At 40.4% G+C, this 22,815-nt stretch overlaps 2 protein-coding genes across 3 annotated transcripts in view; one reads left to right on the forward strand and one right to left on the reverse strand.

Moving 5' to 3' along the window:
- HDGFL3 (HDGF like 3) overlaps positions 1-15,553 on the forward strand; it is a 51,970-nt gene extending 36,417 nt beyond the window's left edge. The window contains exon 6 of the mRNA XM_027715808.2: positions 1-15,553. Coding sequence (XP_027571609.1) covers positions 1-6 — 6 coding nt within the window. The 3' untranslated portion in view covers positions 7-15,553.
- On the reverse strand, positions 2,546-22,580 carry TM6SF1 (transmembrane 6 superfamily member 1). Of its 2 annotated transcripts, XM_027715797.2 has the most exons (10): positions 22,164-22,580; positions 20,139-20,242; positions 19,538-19,635; positions 18,455-18,558; positions 17,529-17,611; positions 16,231-16,352; positions 11,614-11,718; positions 9,493-9,585; positions 8,414-8,533; positions 2,546-2,932 (listed from the first exon to the last, which is right to left on the reverse strand). In XM_027715797.2, the coding sequence occupies exons 1-10, from the start codon at positions 22,253-22,255 to the stop codon at positions 2,741-2,743; spliced, it is 1,113 nt and encodes a 370-aa protein (XP_027571598.1). In that variant the 5' UTR covers positions 22,256-22,580; the 3' UTR covers positions 2,546-2,740. The 2 variants fall into 2 exon arrangements, with proteins under 2 accessions (XP_027571598.1, XP_027571599.1); XM_027715798.2 differs by lacking the exons at positions 2,546-2,932; positions 9,493-9,585; positions 11,614-11,718; positions 16,231-16,352 and having other exon boundaries at positions 8,448-8,533; positions 22,164-22,284.
- Positions 22,581-22,815: the final 235 nt, after the last annotated feature.

Here is a 22,815-nt window from a genome sequence, read left to right on the forward strand (position 1 = left end):
ACTTAACCAACATAATGACTGCTGAATATTAAGGGAAAACACAAGAAGGTTACATGTTTGGTTGTCTAATATTCTTGGATTTGATATGAGTCACCACATCTGTTCATTAGTACCATCAACAGCATCCCAGTTTGTATGCACATTATTCACATTCCTATCTGTTGTGTTTGCAGAAATGACATTTTTACCCTTTTTTCTAAGGGTTACTTTTTGATTTTCATATTATTTGGTTGCATGAAGTTGCCCTTTACCAGTGGCTGAGGTTTATGAAGATATCGCATACTTGAACACATTTTACATTCCTTTTCTAGACAGAAAAGGCGTAATTCCAAATTATGTCATTCTAAATCAGTGTTTTTTAAACACGACTAAATCTTAGAAATTAGTCCCCTCCATACGATGCTACAATATCTTCCACGTACAAACATAATTTTAAATTCCCCTATATCCATTCTTTCTTGAGTTCTGATCAGTTTACAACATAAAAGAAAAATTCTTCAGTTGAGGTCACCGCCAAGTTCAATAATGTAATAAAATACCTTTCCTTATTAGAAGTACCTAGCTAGTTATACTCTTAATACTTCTCCAAACCATGATGTAATGTACACTATCTGACTTAGTTCCTATATGTGGAGTTAGTGAAAGTCTTTTTGTGTTTCTTTAGATTAATACAAGGATTTTTTCCAATGCCAACACAATTTGAAATCATTCATTTTGATGCTTTCCATTTTTAAGCTTACTGTGATATAGAACCCTATGGGAAACCAAAACAAAACATCAATTTTAAATAACGAAAGGCTTAAAAAAGGATGCTGTCATTCTGGCTTTTTTTTTCCTTTTGGAAATAGAACTAGACTAGTAAGTAAGCATTCCAAATCCATTACTCTGTGTACATTATTGTTGCTATTGTGATAATAGAGATTTTTATTTATTTTTATGCCAGCTTTTATTGTGAAAACATATTTAGTCTGGTTTTATCAATCCTTGTTATGCTTGTCCTTGGAACATCTTTTGCGTATTCAAGGTTTGTAGTTGATGAGTTTACTGTAAAAAACTAAAAAAAAAAAAAAAAAAAAACCACAGGGGAAAAAAAAACAACAAAAAAAAACACAAAACAAAAAGGAAACAAAAAAATGTATTGTTTTTACAGAATAAATTTATTGGAATGTGTATTGGGAGTAAGGTTTGAGGTTGTAAGCAACTAAGTTAGCGTCATATTTGGCTTCATACGTGTAATAATGTGAGGTATTAATGTAAGTCAAGTATTAAAGCAAAACATTCTGTTAACATGAGTTGACCATAATAGATACAAGTGCAGGTGAGATCCTTTATTTTTTCTGTACTTTGCCTTTTCTGGATAACGGGAGGTCATTAAATTCACCTTGAATGTATTCAAAGTTTCTTTAAAATCATCAGAAGTAACATCGGAGGTTCAAATACCTGTTCGTGAGGCAGCATGTCCTGTGACAGCCTGACAGCTCTGGGTTTGTTTCCCTGGGAGGATGGACTGGGATGGAGCCATCCCAAAGTCTAGTGCACATGGAAGGAGCCCGCAGCAGGGATGCTGGGTGCCTACAAGCCTTGCCTGAGATGTGCTGTGGTTGTTTTGGACCTGTCCCTTTGGCTGGAGGTGTAAAACCTGTAAAGCCTCTCCTCTGAGCACTGCTGGGAACTGCATCACAGCCTTCAGCAGGAGACTGTCACAGCCTGGATTTCTCAGTGCTCTGAAGGTCCCCTCTTGCAGGGGGCAGCACACAGGCACATGAGCTGATGCTTTCTTGTTACTGTTAGGTTTAGAAAGAAAACTAAAATTCTTTCAGTCAAAAAACCCAGAAGTCAACATCCTAAAATAAAGTGTTTCCAGTTAAAATGGTCAGCTAATTTCATCTGTGAGAAAGGCACTAGGTGTACTGCTTTTAATATAAACACACATAGGAGGCATAGAAATAGCTGGTAATTGCAAACAGAAACATAAGCTGCCCAAGCCAAGGTCACTGTGTTTGCTGCTGCTTGTTTATGACCCAGCAGCAGTAGCAAAAGTAGCTGCAGAGAACACAGCCAAAACCCCTCCTCTCTGAAAATGCACATACTGTGTGAGCCCAGGGGTTCACGGGCCTGAGCCCTCCATGCCCAGCCCACAGGTGCTGGTGAGCAGTCCTTGCAGAGGTGAATCCTTAAGAGAATTAACAAAACCATATGATTTGCTTATCATATATGGAGTCCTACCATAACAGTTGATTGCTTCTTAAAAGATTTCTTGGGATTTTTAACAAGGCTGACCCACAAGACATACTTTTTGACAAATAAAACGTGTGCATGTGACAGAGTTATGTATGTTAATTTTTCACGCTTCACAATGCTGACCTTCATGTTCCGCAGTAGCTGTGCAGGGACTGCTGGCACTGCTGTTCTTCTGCGTGCGGAGGCTAAACACTGACATCATTATTATTATTTAACTTCATGCAGTATTTCTAAAACTGTCAAAGCAGCTTACTTAAAAATAGCTGTGGGAACTGGCAATCCACTGCCACGCAAAGTCACAATGTTGAGAAATGGTGCTAAAGGCAGTCGTCTTTATTTTCCCTTTTTGAGTAGGATAAACAAAACAGACCGTGCAACTTTACACAGTTGTGCAATTTTACACATCTTACACACTTTGTTTGGGTTCCATCTGAGCAGTTCAGTTACATCCCAACCCAATTATATACATAGCCAAGGAGAGGAGCTGAAAACAGTCGTGCTATTCTGTTTTATCTTCTTGTTTTGGTTTCATAAAAAACTCTGGCTTGTTGACACACCTGTAAGCGAACAGCTGAGGAAGAATCCCATACATTACGTTCAATATCAGGAAAAACTCTTTTGCTTCTTCAGGGACTCTGTAGATGTAAGGAGTTCGAGCATGAAGAGAAGCACCAATATGGGAAAATTGAGCCTGTGGTGTGTATATAACGTTTATATTAAAAAAGGTGAAGTTGATGTATATTTTGGAAAGATGGCATAATCTGCATGCAAGACTGCATCTCCAGTGACATTTTCCAAGCCAGCCCTTTTATTCCAGAATTATCCATCATCCTTTTGCACACTGGTATAAAAATGCAGTTTAAACTAAAATCATTAATATCTTGGTATAAGAGGCATGACTGGAACCATGAATGGCATGGTTGGAGGTTTGTTTTATGCACATGGTGGCACTGATACATCAGGTATAGGATTGCACCCTTGGCTTCTGCATCATACTTTGTGCAAGAGATTCCACGATCCTTCCCCAGGCAAATGGCCACGGAAGTGGCATCCCCACAGAGCCCTGTGCTCCTGCTCAGCCCAGTCAGGGAGTAGGACTGGCACCCACCTGCCTGGGAATGTTGCATTAGGCTTCAGTAGGAGCAGACAGTCTGAATAAAGTTAGAGAGTAAAATCTTGGAAGCTGTGTTAGTTCCGGTTTGAATTTAGGTTTTGTTTTTTAATCTTAAACCCAGAGTGTTCCAGATTCTGATCCCAGAACTCCTGATGATTTCAGAAAATGTCTGCAATATTCGGCTTTTGGGCTGGGGTGGTTCTGAACTATGGGTTGAGCGTGCAGTGAAGGTTATAGGCACAGACAAGCTTGCTGGCCTGAAGCATATTTTTAGCATAAACAAACATTTAAAGATAGAAGTGTCAGGATAGTCGCTGTCTTTTGTTTCCATCTGTTACCTGCTATTTCAAGCTGCAGCTCATTCACATTAACTATTATGTGTCGAGGTTTTTTATTATTATTTAGTTAGCAGTGGAGGAGATATGAGAAGATAAACATGAGCAAAACACTGAGACACCAGAATTTTAGGAACACAGAGGAGTACACTAAGGCCAAATCACTTCCTCTGTTCTGGCTTCAGCAGGAGTCATTTTAAACTCACAAAGAACACAGTTCTGGTCACAGCAAAGTAGAAGGGAAAATACAGTGCAGGTGTTTCAATACACCATCCCAGCAAAAGGTTAGGCTGAGACCATCCATCAAAACAGAACAGGAAATTGGTTTTCAGGTGATTCCAACCACCTCCACTGAATGGGGAGAGCTTATCAAGCAAACCTGAGCCAGGAAACGAAATAATCAACAAAATCAAGTACAAACACACTTCAGCAGAGTGCCACTTAGCATCTTTCTGTAAATAGCTATTACACAGCAAACAGATGTTCAGGGGCACACTGTCAGCAGCCTGTTTACATCGGCCTTGTAATTCAGTCTGTCTCTTGCAGCCCGTTTGTTCTCACCTCTCAGGCAGGACTTGCCTTTGGCTCCTGGGTGGGCTCAGATCCCTGCTACTTCTCCTGGCCCAGGCAGCCAGAGCACTAATTCTCAGCACCAAAGCCCACTTGTTACATGAAGCAGCAGATTCCCAGGCAGAGAACCAGCCACCATCAGGCTGCAGAGGAAGTTTGGTCTGTCTGGTGTTTACCTAGACACTGACAACCTCCTGAAAGCATTTTAGAGCCTCTTCTGGGGTGAACAAGACGCTAAGCTACCTACTTGCTGTGGAGGACTGTGAGGTCCGCCTGTCTCTGAGAGTGGCCAGCCATGCATCGCAGTAAGTTGACAGTAAATTCCTAATAATTCTTAGTAAACCTTGTCAGAAAGAACTGTAAGGGGATGCTTCTGAGAGACCCAGAACACTCAGAGACTCCAAGATGCCTTTGAGTATCTAAGCCTTATTGTGTGGTCTTGTCTCTTGCAAGAGTTGTGGCACATTAGTGAGCTTTGAGCATTGTAAAACCAAAAAGCAGTAACGTGTCCTGTCTGTAGCCCATGAAGATTTTTACTAGCTGATGATGCACCATATATAATGAAGTTATTGTTTATTAGACTTGTTTTTCAATGTAACACATTGCTTCTTCCTTTCATTACCAGGGAGGATATTTAGATCTGTTAAAGTCACTTTTTTTTCTTAATTTATTTGATTTGCCTCTGTAGAAATTGTGTTATGTCTTTAATCTTGTGTGTTTCATTTCCATGACTGTTCTGTGTCTTAAAATCAGATCTCTCACTCACCAATAGCCCAGTCCTGCTCTTCCTTCAAGTACCAGGCAGACTTACACCAAGTCAATAATTTTGAACAGTAAGACAAGAGCTGTAAGACAGAGCTCTGTGTGCAACAGGCTGGTGCTGTGCTAAGTGAGAGAAACCACATGTCTGTTGTGTTACCTCGCTGTGATCGGGGCCTCTCGGCGAACAAGCCATTCCTTGGTGCTTTCTGTTATTGAACCCTCTCCAAGCTGGGAATTTTGAGGCTCAAACCAATCCCTAAACCTTGGCTGAGAAATCAACCAAATGAGATGCTGCAGGTAACTTTCTAAGGCAGCCTTACATGTCTAACAGCCAGCCTTTGTTACCCTTGGAGCCTCGGCCAATCTGCTGATCCCGGTTGGAAGCTGCTGGGTGCTGGATATGGCACTGCTCAGCTTGACAACTGCAATTCGTGTATGCCTCCTACTCATTAAGCTTCCTGTCCATAGGAAGTAGTTTGGATTTGGATTATTTTACAATATTTTTTGCTTTGTTGCCTAATCATAGGCAATAGTTCAACTATTTCTTACCCTGCAGCCAAGAAAGCCCTCCAGCTGGGGACAGAGAAGGGCCTGGAAAAAGGTTAGGAGTCCTTCTTTACTCTGTGCCTTCTCTTTAAGACTGACTAAAATCAGGCAAAGACTGTAGCTTTCAAGGGTTTGGACCAGTTCTCCTGAGCCTAAGGAAAGCCATCCAATAGAGTGGTGAGAGAGTAACCTAGAGAAATATATTCCTTGGGTTTAGGGTCCCAAAGGTAGATAAGTAGGCACTGCAGAAACTAGCCACCAAAAACTGCAGAATTAAACCACTATGAGAGGGAGTAGAGGAAAACTTTCTATGTTTCAGAAAACAGAGAAATTGGCTACAGAGAGCTGGTGAGACAGAATGCTTTTGGATAGCAAGGCTGTGGCTGTTCATCCCTTCTCCCATGGCTCACTTATATACAGAAATACCAATTTCATCAAAGTCATAGACTGTTCCAACCTTTTTCTATAATCAGAGCTCATGGTACTTTACTTACGTGAAATTTAAAGAGCTCCTCCTGGAGCTTCAGAAAGTCTAATAATTACTGGGTCATAACTGGTTTTGGAGTCTAAATGTTAGTAACAGTTACATGTAATTCTGAAAAACAGTAAATATGTCTCTGTGTGTGAAAGGCTAGTAGGCACTTTTAGAGGTTCTTAGTTTAGATGCATCATATGGTATTTTGTGACTTGTTTTTGTAAAAAGTACATCATAATGATAGAAATAAAAATTGAAGTCTCTACGTTCCCCATCTGTAGGAGCAGTGTTCATTCCCAGGGAGCAGTGCCCACTCCTTCCACCAATGGATATTTACCTTTATTGGACCTTTGTGCATAATAGGAAGCAAAATGTGTTCCAGTAACTACATATGTTTTAATGATAAATTACAGTGTTTTAACTTGAGAAAACAGCAGATGAACCTGGAAATGTGGTTTTTTGCCTCAAAATAGCAAAACCCCAAAATAATATAGAAAGAGTCCTCAATTCATTGTCACATGTATTTTACATCCCAGCCTGCTCACAGTTCACCAAGTCAAATCAATTCAATCATAGTCAGTTGGAGGATGACTGAAGTTCATCCTGCAGTGCATTAAGGTAAAAACTACCAAAAAAACCCCCCAAAACCCTCCTAAATGTCAAGGAATGGTTTTTTTGAAGCAAGATAAAATATAGGGAGTACACAGCAACATACAGCTCTCTTAAACAGTTTTTCTCAGCCCACAGTGTTTGCTGCTGCCAGGACAAGCTTTAAAGAGTGAAATGGGAAATTTTGAGTGTTAATCTAATCTGCAAATTGACATCCTGAGGCCAAACCACAAAGAACAACAGAGGGGTTTTAGACTTCAGCAACAAAATGTTGCATCATACATCTAAAAGGATAAAACATCATTAAAAAAAAAAAAAAGGCAAGTGTTTGTTACAGGAAACATTAAAAAACAAACAAACAAAAAACCAACAAACAAAAATCACCTCCAGGTGGGGAGGCTGAGTTTTCTGGTAAGTTTGCAAGGTTGTGATAGTCAGCACACTTTGACTTCTGGTTTACTTTTCCTTGTGGTAAAAAAATCTTTGAAGGGGTAGTTTCTTTCCTGATTGTCTGGGGAATTTATGAGACCTCAGTAATCTGTCGGTAAAGAAAAGTTCCTGATATGACTTTACCTACTTTAGCTAGTTTTTGCTTTTTTTTTTTCCTAAATTACATTTAGGCTAAACACAGTTTTATAATATTTATAATGCCTTTTAAGCATCTAAACCTCCTCGTTAATGTTTGCCAGATTCTGTTTTGATATCACTTAATAATTCAAGATTCTCTATAAACTGTTTGGAGAGAAAAAAGAAAAGAAGTCTATTCTCTCTGATAATTGCTCACAAATAGAAAATGTCATTCCACCATCCTTACTGGGCAGTTAAAGTGGATTGTAGTTTGTATCCATGATTGTTATCTCAGGCCTGAGGAACGAAGTGTTGGTCTGTGTTTGTCTAGTAGTGGTATTTGAATTACACTTATTGCTGTGTCCCTGTGTTCTCACTATTGTGGCAGGATTACGTGCACATTTTCTGCATTATCTGGATGCTCAGAGCACATTTAATTTCCTACATACAGTACAAATCAATTGTCCCTGTGTCTCAACTGTTTAATGGTCATCTGTACGTTATGAGAAGTCATTTATCACTTCCTGTTGGATTGTTTTGTTTTGATCAGTCTCCTCATAAGCATCATCACCATCTAGTAATTAGCCACTGTTGTTTATTTGGGAGAATCAGAAGGGAATGAGTTAAGGAAGTATGATCATTGGTCTGCCTTTGGCAGCACAAGCATGTCTGGGTGTTACTGTGGTTTGTGGCCCAGGAGGTTCCCAGTGTTGTATCCATATCATCAACTGATACTGTACATTTTGTGTGACCAGTAGATACTTTTTTCCATTTATATGTTTCAAACTACCTAGTTAGCCAACTCATATTATGGAAACAATATATTGTGCTGCTTTGTTGTGTTTGGGATTTTTTTTACATGGTTGACTGTCACAGCTTTAAGACAGGCTTCCTTCATAGTCCCAGCTAAAGAGTGCATGGTGCTTAATAAGGTTTAAATGAGCACAATAAAAACATTGTGCAGAAGGAGAGAAGTCTGCTAAAGCAAGAGTGTGGTCATTAGAGACATGTAATAGATTTGATTCTCCACTCCCTTAAATTAAGGGTTTTTTTACAGATACAAAAACTGATCTGATCTGAGTTACATTAGCATAAAACCTGCATGGAAAGATCAAGCCCTGGTCCCCTTATTTACTCCATAGATGTCTACTTATTAACTTGTAATTCAAAAGTGAACATTTTGCGAAGAAATACCTGAGCTAGTCCTCCAGCATGTATGAGGGTTAAATCAGGCATCCAGGAACAGCCAGGCACCAGGAGGCCATACAGAGCAATCACATAGTATGGCACAGAGTAGAACATGTATGCCAGCATCTGCATTGTAAACACAAATATTAGTTGCTTTGCAGTGTGAGGGAGATGCATTTAAAAATCAGCCAGCTGCTTACTGAGAGATTGAGACTACTCAAAACTACACTCCTGGCAGCAGTTATTCCGAGGCCTTTTTGCAGCTCTAACTTCTTTAAGAAGGAATTTCATACCTGGATACTATTGACTGGATCCAGCTACCCTAAGGCCTCCCCTAATATTGATGGCTGTTTTCTCCTTGCCCAGGACATGTTTCCCTACTCCTTGCCATCTTGAGACCATGCCAGTAAGCATGGCTTGACCTAACTCCTTGTCCAACATAATGTGGGTGTCCATTTTTCAGGCTCCATTGCACTCTCAGGTGGGAGGTATGAGATACACCCACACCTCCCCTTTCCCAGACAGAACTGGTCCAGCAGTTACTTGGTTTCTGCTCATTACCACACCCCTGCATCCTCTCACTGCTTCAGGCCCTGTCCACATGCAGCAGCCAGGCTTGCAGGAGAATGGCAACCTCCAATATTACAAAAGTAAAGCACAACATTCCCTCATCTGCAATGCTTTTTGTATAGTGTCCTGTTTCAAAGAGTGTGTCACTGGAGACAGAAGTGAATGTCAGCTTAAAGAATCTTATCTACTACACCCCTTCTTACTGCATTATTCCAGACTGAAAGTCTGCTTTGCCCTTCTAAGGAAGGAGAATGAACATTTTAAAAGAAGTATGCAGATCTGTTTCATGGACTGTATTACAAGAACCTTGAGTAATCAGGGTGTGTTACTCTAGGTAACTAATTTGAATCTAAGTTTATCACAATGATGAGTTGATGCCCTGTAATGGCTATACTAGAAAATAGGAAATACTGCTTAACTTGCCATGAACTTCATCTGTGAAACCCATGGCTTCATCTTTGCACCAGTTTACAAATCACTCCTTAACACACTCTGCTCCATGGTCAATGCTTTACCTGAAGCTTAGGGTAGGCAGCAGGATCTTTTATGTAGGGCTCATGCAGTTGAATATACAGCCGGCAGAGTTCAGCAGGGCAGTCCAGGGCAATCTGAGGAGAATTTTCAAAACTTCCTGTGAACAATTTGTTCTAAAACCAGCCAACCTGACATCTGTAACCAGCCCTAAAGATGCACTAGTGGTCTGCAGCACTGCTACCCTGGAGGCTTGCAAAGGTGATCCATGGGATCACCAATTAACAGGTGAAATGCAGCCCCCTCTTGGCTCCTGCTCAGGGGGGTTGGGAGGAAATGCTGGCAGCCTGCTTTAAAGACTTTGACTGGAGAGAATTTGGTCAGTTGGCTATGCTGTAGTAAAAGTATAATTGCTATTGATTTGCTCTGATAAACAACCTTTGATCCCAGCAAATGTACTTTCCAATGGAAAATTGCTCTAAGAGTGGAAACTTCAGGTTAGGCACCCAGTTTTAGGATAGTAAACTACTAATGTAGTCTAAGAAGAGCTACACTGGGGCAAGGTAGCAACAGAGAGCAATGCAGTGAGACAGGTGTTACTTACAGTAATAATAGTTTTTAAGAGAGTAGCAAAGGAAAGATTATTGGATTTTGCATTCCTATAGAAACAACTTCCAAATAAACATGGAGAGATGCAGTTGCAAAAGTAGTTCCTTTTCATAGTAGCCCTTAAAACTACTACAAAAGATACAAAAGATACTGTTCTGAAATGAGTTAGCAATCTGGATCAGCAGCTGTCAGTGTGTGTTTATGACATCATTAATGCCTGAGCTACAGGGATGAAGAGTAAGTTTTGCATAACTTGAATTCATATGTATTTGTTGTGTGACTCTGAGGGGAAAGCGCAAAGATTTGCAACCAGTGGATGTTCCTTCCTGTTCTTTCCAACATGGGGATACAAGAAGCAGGTCTGAGTGGACTATAATGGATTATGTTTTATTAGCTTTTTCACAAAATCATGGTTCCTGCAGCTTGCACAGAGATGTTCAGTTGATCTCTATAAGTAAAACCAGTAAGCAGTTCCTGTTTGGTGAAGGAAATCTATAATGAAATGACCACACTCTCAAAATAAAAAAAAAAACCAAAAACACTCCTCTGAGAAATGAAATGGGATTGCAGAACCAAGTTAGACAATGAGACTAATGTTTCCAACAGTGAAATTACAGGTAAAACTCTATCACTGTAGCAGTGTATCAGTGATGCTCTGAAGTAGCATGATCTGTATGATATAAAGCAGCCTGTGACAAAGTAGAAGGAAAAAGTGGTTTTGAGGGGCCAGTTTTCAGAGAAGCAGCAGGAGATAGCAGAGTAATGTGAGCAGCACAACTACAAAGGGACAATCTGCACTAGGTAAATAAAATGTTGCTTGGGTATTTATCACCACCTCTTACTTGAACTATTCTAGAAAGGATAAACATTCAAGCTTTGTTCACTGAATGATACACAAGTTTCATCCTGCTTAAGACAGAAAATGCACTAGAGCTGACAAGGGACTACACTTATCTACTACTGGATTTATCTCTTGAAAGCATTTTCAGTACTGCTTCCTCCCCTCAGAAATTTTAATTCAATCAACTATACTTAGAGAGCAAACATTTTAAAAAATTGTCCCTTGGTTAGTAGAAACAACATGTGTTGTTCAGGTGCCATGGATAATTTTTTTGCCTTTTAGGTGGAAATGTTCTCTTAGACTGCATGAGATAGAAGTTAACTTGATTTCCTGTATAATTTTAAATATGCATTTCTGCTTAGAAAAACACAAATATAGAATTCCTTCAGTTGTTTGTCTCCACGTTCTTGGCTGTAAATGTAACAACAGGCCAATGAAAACAGTTTTAGGTCGTGTTGATTTGCACTTGGGATGCTATTTACTCTCATGATTGTGTACCTCCTTTTGAAAAACATGCTCGCACAGCACAAAATGGAGAAGCAAAAGCACCAAGAGTTAGCATGAATAATTTGTCCTTTTATATCTAAGGCATATTTGAACCCTAAACATTACAGGATTTCCCTTGACCACAATGTACATGGTTTTTCATACAGACTCAAATTTAAAAGTTGAACTGAACATTAGAGGCCAGAGTATTAAAACATATTCAACTTACCATGCCCCTAAATATGCAAAACCCCGTTGCTAGGATGAGGTATGCAGCTAACATTAAATCTATTGGTCGTCTTAAGAGCCCTTTCTTCTGGACTTCCTGAACCACCTGCAACACAGAACATGTTTAGTAAGTACATCCCAGTTCCATGTGGCTTGTTTAACTACAAGGAGGGTGAAGTGGTGAAACATCATTTCTATCCACTGATTTCAGAGACAGAAATATTTCCACGTCTAAAAAGGTGACTTCAGGCTTGATACGATGTAGTGAGGAAGATTAATCTGAATAAACTCTAGAAATGGATGGATCCAACTAAAGCCATTTCAATATAGATTAGTGCCATTTCAAAGCAACCTGAATCAAATGAACACTAACTCTGCAATCACCTAAGGCTTTACAACAGCATAACTAACTTTTTCAAAATTGTGTGTTTTGTTAATTGGAATTCATTAATTTTCCTGAATGTCCCCATGTAGAAAAGCCTTGGAAACATAAGTTTGTCTCAAACATCTGACGTTGAATCTGATATGCTTTGTAAAAAGACTGGGTCCATCTCATTACTGACAGCGAATGCTGGTTTTCAGCAGCTTGTGACACTATTGAAATCAATGGAACTATCACTGGCATAAAATAAAAGCTTTTCTGTGGCTGGTTGGGTCCCCTGCTGAGTTCAGTAAGCAAATATTATATATTAATATGTAATGCCTAACTAGAGAATGAAATGTGCTTGTGTGTATGTGTGTGTTTGGAGTATGTGGATAAACCTTCCTTTCATTCTTTCATCACTTTGTGCTGTGGATTCCTCTGGCAGGCACTGAAAACACTTCTTTCTGGGTCTGATCTGTGCCTCCTTTCCTCAGCTCAGGACAAGAATCCCCCCAGTGCTCTGCAGGGGCAGATGTGAGGGGTTCACACCCCATGGTAATAAAGGCCATATCCATATCTAACAAGGTGGCTTGGAAAAACCAAAGTCATCCCTTTGCCTACATGGTAAAAACTACAAAACCCGTGGAAATAATTCGAGGTGCACTTTCTGCACTGTGTAGTCACAAAGTTGCAAGCACATCAGTGTATCTTTCTGTAGTTCAGAGGGAAAACTTCCCCATGTATATGTGTTACTCATTTCCTCTTCCTTTTTATTAGCTCTGTGTTGGCATGCAGACAGCTAAAGAAAAACCTGATTTCCTTCCTGTTATACACTTGTGGAATTGTCTCCAAAGCGCAAAACAATAATTAGGATGCAAGGGCACAGTTAAAAGCACTCGGGATCAAGATATTCACAATGAAGTTATTGAAACAGGAGAAACAATCTTGCAAGCACAATTCCTGAGTAAAATCTACTAGCTCTGAATTCTTGGCTAACAAAAACAAGGCTACTGTAAACACATAGGCCATCATAATACTTTTTCTGTTTTTCTTTCAAAGGATCTTTTTCAAGAAAAAAAAAGTGACACCTTTGTTTTCCTTTCAAACACAAATAACAGGTTTGTTTTGGCAGTATGGTGTCACTTCACAGTATTCACAGTATCAGTGTAGGAATGCTTTTAATATTACTGGAAAGGATGTCTATATTCTAATATTTATTCCTATGAAAGGCAAAGGTCTCCCAAGGCTGCTGAGTTACAAATAATTTTCAAATGTAACTACCTAGGATAATAGAAAGCTGATATATTTTCTTTCTACTTTTGACTAAGTATGAGGCTTATCTATCTATCTGTCTATATCAGTATAGATAGATATGTATCACTCCTCCTTTCAAAATGAATATTAAATGAATATGCATATTTAATTAAAAAGCTACAATAGAACCTTGTACTTATAGAATTTGGAGACAAAGCCAATATAAGTGGAGACAACCTTTGGTGTAGTTTGAGTTTGTGAAATTGCCAGGGTACGGAAAACTCACACCTTTTTTTCCTCTGTGCATGTGTGCAAACAAAATAAAAATGCAAAGCTTAAAAAAAAAAATAAAAGCAGAAGCAAGAATTCGAAAGACAGAATGCACTTTGCTGTCAGAATTCAGCTACGAGGTAATTTTTCCTTGCCTTTCTTTTACACAGCAAAGCCATATCAATAAATGCTAAAATGAATTACATGTTAAGTACACTGGCCAAGCAAAGCAGGCTGGCCACGGGTTTCCCATTTACGGCAAACAACATTGAACTCTGCACAGATCTCATGCAGAGTTTCTTTTGTGTAACAAGGAAGTGGGCAGGCATGCTTTGTAATTTCTCTCACGTCCAGGAAAAAGCTATTTTCCATAACTTCTGAGGGGGTTCTCACATGATCAGTTTTAAGGCATCAGAATAATTTTGTGTGCTGTCTGCAAAAGTCCCTTCAGAATTCATGTGCGAATCTGAATTTCTGTTTTAATTGTTAGTGAATTTTAAATTATATTAAACTTTTCTGAGCTAATATACTTGTAGATAAATCTGTTGGGCTTTGTAACTACTGCAGCACAGCTTGGTTTGGTTGCAGATGAGGACATAACTCCGTTCTGCTCCCATGCATCCATCTCTACTAGGAAACACCCAAAACTTGATTACCTCTCCCTGTTCCCACATTGATTATTTTTTTTTAACTAACTGATTTGTAATAATATTATAGCGATGTATACCCTGGCCAATAGAATATGCCTTGCTTCTACTGCTTTCATGGAAGCATTTTTCTATATACTATATCATGTTTAAAACCATTGCTACATTTTCTTCCTAAATCTTTTAATACCAACTCTGAATAACGATAGCTTCAAAAAGTTTTACAGCTAATTGTCAATGATCTGCTGAAAGAGAATTAAGTATGTTCAGGACTCACAATTATTAGCTCACTGATTAATAGCATTAAACACAATTATTTCCTGGCAACAATACTTAATTTAGGACTGAGAGACTTCTATGAAAAATTCATGAGTAGTCATGTTAAGATTTACAGGCATGCTCGGATATGGAGCACAAGTTACCAGTGAAGATAAAATCCAACTTCTGAAAAACAAACAATTTGGGAAGGGTAGGAAGTCCCAGTGACAGGAATCAAGGCTTTTTCTATGACCTTCTGAGCAAGGAAGTTTATGTTTACAACAAAGGATTCACAAAAAGCGTAATATTAAGTTTTCAGATCACCAGCATTTCATGCACTTTTATTTTTTTTTTTTTTATATAGAATTTTAAAACTAAGTTTCTCTGCAGTATATACCAAATTAAGATATGAAACCTAGGTAAGCAGTTTAGCTCCTGATAAGCACAGGAGACATAGCTGTATTTCAGCAAATAAGCAGCAATTCCTATAATGTCCATTTCTGGGGTGTTCTTAGTACTAGCAAAACAAACTGAAACCTTTGTCCATCCTCCGTGCAAAGGCTGTTCTCACTAATATATACAGCAAAAATTGCCATCACTACCTTTAACTACACTTCTCTACCTTGATGACTCTAAAGAATGTGTTTCTGGCCAGAATTATTGATTCCTTTAAATCAATCAGCTCAGGTTGCTTTGGGATGGGGCATATGGTTTCCTATAAGCCTGTGCAGGAGAGTGGAAGAAGTTTTGGCACCTGAAGACTCCCCTAATTTGCCTTTCACGGGGATTTGCCCTAAAAGTTGTGTTTCTGTAGTGGTTCTTCAAACTTCAGGAGTTATGAAAATCTGTCTGTGCCTGCCTTTCCTACTGAAGAATCATGGTTGGATGGATGGATGTTATTTTTCATACATCTCTGGGAAAATCTGTCCGTGCATCACCTGCTGTTACTCTTTGCCATTGGCTCTGCCTGTGCACACTGACGGCCCCCTGGCTCTGGAATGGGAACTAATCCTTCACCTCTGTCTATGTTTCCAGTTACAGAATGAACCTGATTGAGACTCAGGAGCCCTTGTGATGCAAAAATATTAGTCGATTCTGTTGCTTACAACTGATACAGAGTGCTGTGGCAATAAACTTGCTTATAGCAATCAACAGTTAAAAGATCTGTTCTGTGCTTTGTACTGCAGGGAATTTTTTTTTTTTTTTAATAAAACAGTGCATGAACTATTAATGCATTGTTTTGATTGCTCAGTTGATCTTACAATCCAACTAGTAAATTCAAAGGCAAGAGTCTAAGGAGTTTTAAGTAAACGTCTTTACAGATTTTTTTTTTTAATAAGTGTGTAAATAATCTTCTTATCTGTTTATGTACATCTCACCTGTAAAATCTAATATTGAAGAAAGCATATACAAATAATTATTAAATGCATGAAATCTGTAGGTCATCTTCAGAAGAATACTTTCCTGTAGTGTTTCTATGGGATCCTGTGGTGCTTTATGAAGCTGGTATAGGTCAGTATTTTCATCAGCTAAAAAAACTAAAGCGGTCAGAAACTGAATAGATAGAAACACAATTACACCTACAAATGGGTTCTTTACTCTAAACATAAGATTCTTTTTCTTTATTCCACCATGATGAAATAGTCCTCCAGTACAGACATTTTTGCAGTGTCTACTCAGCCCAACAGCAATTGTCACAACAGCAATTGTCATAACAGTCACAGTACATCCCATGCTCTCTGAGGGACCTATAAAACCCACCAGAAGCAACCAGCATATTTCAGCTTTCCTAACAGTAGCCAGCACTGAAACACAATAAAATTACCTTGACTGGAGTGTCTTGAGTCACTGAAGGTTGGTTATAAATTCTGAATCCAGCCCATATGGGGAGGCAGATATATGGTACACTTAGGAAAAAAGCAGGAAACACTTTTGTTCCATATTTGCCTGTTAAAGAATTATTATAAGATTTATGAGAATTTGTAAGCTGTGTTGCAGAAGAATTTAAAAATATCCTATGTAATATCAAATCTGAAGCAGCTATAGTAATATAAAGATAAAACATTAGAAATCACTGTTAAAGAAACACACGAGTCTTGTTGAAAATCACATGCTGGTAGAGTCACAGGTAATGGAGGGCCTATTTTACAGGAAGCCATTTCAGAAATCAGGGAGCTTTAGGGAGATGGGAAACCACCTGTCACTCTGCACCAGGTAATCCTGCAGGATGGGACAGCTTTGAAATCTCTCAATGGAACCTGATTCAAAGAGAGAGCTTGTTCTTTAAAAAATGGAAATAAAAAAGTGTATCCATTTTGCAAGACCTGATATTGCACTTGCTTTCCAAAGTCCTGATTCCTTCTACAGGCCTGTACTGAGGCCAAAACATTCCGAGAGCTATCCTCAGCCCAGGAAAATCAGGAAAATCTGTGTCTTTCACACGGGCTACTCTCTGTGTCAGAAAGGAAGGCAGGAGGAATGCTCCTGGGAGCAAGTTTCTTGGCCTTCCCTAGAGGGAGAAGAAAGGGATACTGTTGCACTAAATCTGCTCTTTTTCTCTGTGGTGGATCTACAAAGGAGGGCACTGGGCTGGCCCCAGCCTGCACCGTGAATATTCCTCCTCTGTCATAAAAAGCAGGGCCAAAGTGAGTTTTCCTAAAACTTACAAATTATTTGGACATATGAACATTTTTCTCAGTTGAACATCTGTCAACTTTGCATCAGTTTAAGCTGCTGGGAAGTCAGACTTTTAAGTAAATTGGAAATTTTATGTAAAATAAGATTTATATTCTTTTGACACTAAGACACACTTTTTGCCTAATTATTTAAACCTAGTTTAGATGAAAGCTTTACAGGTATAACAAAATACAATATTTTTTTTCCCCTTGAGAGCAATGTAAGTTGAAAGGGTTTGTTTTGTTTTTTTTTCTCCCCTGGTCTCCATCTTCCCTTCCTCATATTTAGATTTCAAAATATCTTGTATCTCCTTACTGATATTCCTAAAATTTCTCTTTCATATTGTTACAGAAATGAACCAAGACTGCAGTAAAATATAGATAGCCTAATGCTGAATTTAGAAAATGCTTCACAGGAAAAAGTTAGTCATATAAATTACTTCCTTACCCACAATATTTCCAGGCAAAAAGACAATGATGCTCATGATAATGGAACCTAGCCAGTAGAGACCAATGGTTCTATAGCTTTGTCTGTTTAAAAAAGAGAACAGAATAATTATTGCACCTTTTCTAAAAATCCCCTACCCCAAATATTATACTCATTGCCATGGTTGTATTTCAGTATGTAAAGATTTAAGAATCTGTACCACAAGTCAACAGTGGATTCTTGCCTCTGATATGGAAAAATCCTACATTCACGTGTGAGGAGATTAAAGGTTATCCCATGAACCATATAGGCTCTGGGCATACTCAGTTATTTACTGTCATGTTTCACTCCTCAAGGCTGAGTCTGCACATCACAGGTCATACCAGACTATAAAAGAATTAATAATTAATTCCATACTGTTAATGCTTCTATTACCAGCAGGTACATTAGCCTCTGGAACTGAAGTACTTACTTTCTCAAACTTGCTATTCAACTGCAAGAAACATAAGAATCTCTAGAAATAGCCATTTTCTCTTAAACTTCATGACACTCTCTAACATGGATGAGAGACTCAATGTTGTGCTAAGCAATGCATTATTCCTATCCTAAATTTATTTGAAAAACGAATTGTTTTTCTCACACGTGCTTTTAATGTGCATCATCTTTAAGCTTTTAGCTAACACTATGGGTGCAGATGTGCTGCTCTCTGCTGCAGAATGAAGACAGATACATCCCCACGCATTTGCTGGGCTTAGGCAGCTGAGAGAGAGGGTAACTTGGCGAGGGTACAACTCCTGAATGTAATGAAATTTTAACAGCATTGCTTTGGCCTAAGACATGGAACCACCCTGAAAGAAAAATCTGAACACTGCATAGAAAAGAAAGCCCTTTGTAGGTTATGTGAGAACGGGAGCAAAGCAAACAGTACACAAATCAAACTGACTTACTCCCACGCAATAGCTGCCACCATCAACAGGTACATCAGATAGTGAGCAGAGCCATCCCAGTAGCAGATCACATGGCCATAGGCAGTGTTCAGATATGGCTCACCCTGGGGAAACATGTATTTTAGAAGAGATTCAGTGATTAGAGGAAGAATAACAAATAATTAATAAAGAACACCAAGAGATAAGTTCAGAAAAGTAACTGGTGTTCTTGCAATCCAGTGGTACAGTTTTTGACTGACAATACGTATTTCCAAGCACAGACCTGATGTATGCAGGATCAGCTATAATTAAATGAGTCCTAGAGCTGCAAAACAGGGGGCAAGATGGTAGGGAAAACTCCTATGTGTGACTGTCAGCATTACTCTGCTACATTATGGAAATATGACTTTTCCATATTTTAGCGATAAAAGCTACAAAATAAACATACATATAGCATGGAACAAATCCAGATATATTTAGCAACCTAGAGATCTACAACAGTATTGAATATATTGATACCAACGTATAACCTTGTAAGGTCCAACTCATTTCTCGCTTAGGTTCATGGAATCTTTTCAATGACTTCAGTGACTTTCATATCAAGCTCTTACTGAGCTATTTTTGGTGGATGTTGATATTCAGGAGCCAACAGATTCTGCTGACTAGGTACCTGGCATCATCATTTTTTAACTCTACTTTAATTCCTTTTAGTAAAGTGATTAGGCAAAAATAAAACAGCAATTTTGTTTTCTTCTTGGTAACACATTTAGGTGCTGCCAGACTCCACTCCTGGGTGCTGTCTATGGCTTTCTGCAAACACGTGCAGTCCATCCATTTCCCAGAAGTTAATACAGAACAGTGTTACTTAAACTAAGTGAAATAATGTTGGAGTATGAAAGGTACATTCTTTTTCCCAAATGAGTCAGTGGTTTCAAGCCAGAGAAGGTTTTGTCCATAACAATAACAAAGCAGGTCAATGACAAAATTCAAGAAGACCCATTGAACGTGTATTTGTATGAATGGCTATTTCTCTGGGACAAATACTACACCAAGTTATTTATAGTGAAGATTTTATTTACATTTGTAAGCCAAACTATTATTTACCTCTCTCAAGTAATGAGTCATGAATCCATCAATAATTCCATCCTGTTCCAACCCAATTATTAGGTTCACTACACTGGTAAAGGCAAATACAGCATAAACTGTAATAAGATAAGGAAAAGAAATTAATAAAGACTTGGAATCACACAGTTGCTTCACAGTCTGATAAATTCAGTCAGACAGAGATCTATCGAACTAGTTGCATCTACTTTGAGGTCACAGATACTTAACACACAATATGACTTTCCCACATAGCTCAGTATTTTTTAATTAGTGGTTAGTCAACACAGTTCTTAGGAAGCTTTTCTGAGGAATGAGAAATTCTGTAAAGCTGTAGGCACAGCCTCCATGGAAAGTCAGTGTCTGCAGAAAGGACTATGTAGCCTTTCAAAAATCTTGGATACACGAAGTGTACAGCCTTGACTGTAGTCATCACTTGGAAAGGAGAAAGGACAACAAAAAGGAGGTGGAGAGGGAGTTGTCATTTTTGCAGGTGAGCAAGGCAAATACATAACCCATGGCAGTCTGTAGCAGACCTTGCTGGCAAATTAGCCAGTCCCTCCTTCAGGACAGGAAATTTAGCTTCATCATAACCAGGACATACCATAAAACAGCGGGTCTTTTGGTGGTTTTCTTTTGACAAGAACACGAGCCAACAGAGCAATAAGAACCAGAACCAGCAAACCAACTGCAACGATTACCCAGGAACTGCAACAGTATTTAAAAAAAAACAAGTTTAAAAGAAAGACAAAGACAGAATTTTGCTTCTTCAGCTTTTCTTACCAGCTATCCTCAAACACACATACTCTTAAAGTAACTTCTAATACTTTAAAAGGCAGATTTTAAAGTCCCTTTCATAGTCCATCATAGTACTTATTTTATAATTCTGCAGAATTTATGTGCCTCTATTTTCACATGTGATCAGCTAAAAAAAGAAAATACAAAAATAGCTAGACAAACAACATATCCAGGAGTCTAGATTTGTCAGACTAAAATCAGTTTTCATACTGGTATCTACAAAAATAAACAAAAATCATGGGAAAATTAAAGACCAATGAGAGGTGAAGATCAAACCCGTAGAGATTTCAAGGCCAAAAAGGATCATTGGGGCCATTTTATCTAACCTCAGCAATAAATTATCTACCCAGGAAATGACATATTCAAAACTAAACCACATCAGTTCCATGGCATAGGAGTGGCAGTGTGGAGCACCTATGATGGATCTAGCTTTGATGTTCAGTTTTGAAGTGCTACCAGGGGTCTCTCTGGCCCTACAAGGCAGGACCATTTGAGGGGGTTCAGTAATCAATGCAGGTAGGCTCAGTGGAAACATCTTTTCCTTGGAGATGGAGCCATAATGTTAGTGCATGTAAAGTGACGACAGGGGAAAGCACAAAAAATCTTTGGCACAAAGCAGTTTAAAATTGTTTTAAAGCTCTAAGTATGTAAATTATACTTAGCTCTCTAGACTGTCCTCCTCAGTGTTCAATTTTGTGCTTGTGTAAGAAAAAAAATGAAGGGGAAAATTAGGTAAAGTACAGGTGCATAAGCTAAAAATATCTGATACATCATTTTATACATGTGGTACTTATACATAGTACCACTCTGTGTCAAGAAAACAAATTGTGTACAAACAAATTATATTACGACAATTTCAGCCTTAGTGAAACTTGACTTAAAATTATTGCAAAAAATCTGCAAGACCAAACATTTCAGAATATATATACACATACTTTCTGAGTCAGGATGAGCAGTACTAGCTTGTTGATTTGTTTCATGGTTTGAATCTTCTGATAGTCTGTTTTCCCAGGGATGAATTTCTTGGTACTGTTACAGCTGTTAATATTGCAGTGACTTTTCACTGCAGTCTATCATTTTGAAATAAATATTGGCAATGAATCAAGTAAGTCAGCATGTGTTATTCGACATTACTCCAGCAGTGAGAAACCAAAAATTTTGTTATCAGCCAGAAGGAGGAAAATGAGGAAGGAACAGATGTAGCAAAGCCTTTAAAACATGAAGCAAATATTTGTGCAGTAGTTGCAAAACACCCCAGGCTGTTGGGATCACAAAATACCAAACAGACCTTTGAGTGAACCGTTTGTTGCCGTGAAGAAAGACTTTTCTTTTCTAGACCTGCCGTTTATCCTGAGACCGCGTGTTTTGGCAGAACGAGGGCATACGGTCATTATTAGTTAAACTCACAGGCTCAGGGGGTGCCTGCAGGAAGCCTGCGGGAGCTCTCCGGGGCTGGTGAGTTCTTCCACTCGTTGGATTTTGTTTGTGAATGCCCGGACAGGGAGCCGGAGGGAGGCTGCCCCCGGTCCCGGCACGGGCGGTACCGTCCGGGCTGCTCCGTCCCCTCGGCGGTACCGCCAGCCCGGGGTGACCGGAGCTCCGGGACACGCTCCAGGTGATGGGCACCGGCAGCGTGGAGGGTCCCAGGGTGAGCGGTCAGGCTGAGCTCCCCCTCTGCATCCCAGAGGACGCGGGCAGGACCCGGGAGCGGCGAGGCGAGGTCCGCCCCGCTGTCCCGCTCCGCCGCCCGCCCCGTCCCGCTCAGCCCCGCGCCGCCGACAAAAACAGCCGCGGGGACCCCCCGCCCCGCCCCGGCCGCCGCCCAGCTCACCTGCCGGTGGCCGCCAGGCAGTTGAAGAGGTACGTGACGGGGATGGCGGTGAGCGAGAGCACGAACACGCCGGTGGCCGCCGAGGCGCTCATCGCCGCGGCGGGAGGCGGCGGCCGCCCTGCTCGCCCCAGCCGAGCGCCGCGCCGGGCCCGAGGCACCGCCTCGCCCCAGCCCCGCACGCCCCGCGGCCCCGGCCCGCCGCCCGCCCCATCGCCGGCGGCCGCCCCCCCGCCCCGCGCGGGGAAGGTTAAATCCGCCTCGGAAACCGGAGCCGCCCGGAGAGCGCCGCGGAGCTCTGCCCGCCCCCGGGGCTCGCCCCGCTCCCCTCGCCCCTGCCCCGCGGTCGGGGATTGCTCGACGGGCGATGCTGCGGGACCGGGGGCGCGGGTCCAGCCCCGCGGGGACGGGCGCTCCTCCTCGGCCCGGCAGTGGCCGAGGGGCTGCCGTGACAGCCGGGCTGAGCCGAGGGGCTGAGCGCCGTCAAAGAGGCCTCACGGGTTAACTGCGGGTGACGGCGCGGCGAGGTACCGGGGCGGCGGCAGCCGGAGCGCGGGGTCCGCGGAACCGATCCGGGCTCATGAGAGGTGGTAGATGGAGACAGGGTCCCCTTGGTCTCCCTGAAAAACCCGTAAAAATATTATGCATCTCTTTT

This window comes from Pipra filicauda, unplaced genomic scaffold, assembly GCF_003945595.2.
Source record: "Pipra filicauda isolate LSUMZ 115617 unplaced genomic scaffold, ASM394559v2 scaffold7_size6619720_pilon, whole genome shotgun sequence".
Taxonomy (NCBI): domain Eukaryota; kingdom Metazoa; phylum Chordata; class Aves; order Passeriformes; family Pipridae; genus Pipra; species Pipra filicauda.

Excerpts from the sequence above, each read along its gene's own strand:
- TM6SF1 (XM_027715797.2), bottom strand. The coding sequence starts at position 22,255 with ATGAGCGCCTCGGCGGCCACCGGCGTGTTCGTGCTCTCGCTCACCGCC. Across the intron at positions 20,243-22,163 it reads TGCCTGGCGGCCACCGGCAG|TTCCTGGGTAATCGTTGCAG; the intron begins GTGAGCTGGGCG and ends ATACTGTTGCAG. Across the intron at positions 16,353-17,528 it reads TTTGCCTGGAAATATTGTGG|GCAAATATGGAACAAAAGTG; the intron begins GTAAGGAAGTAA and ends ATTCTTTAACAG.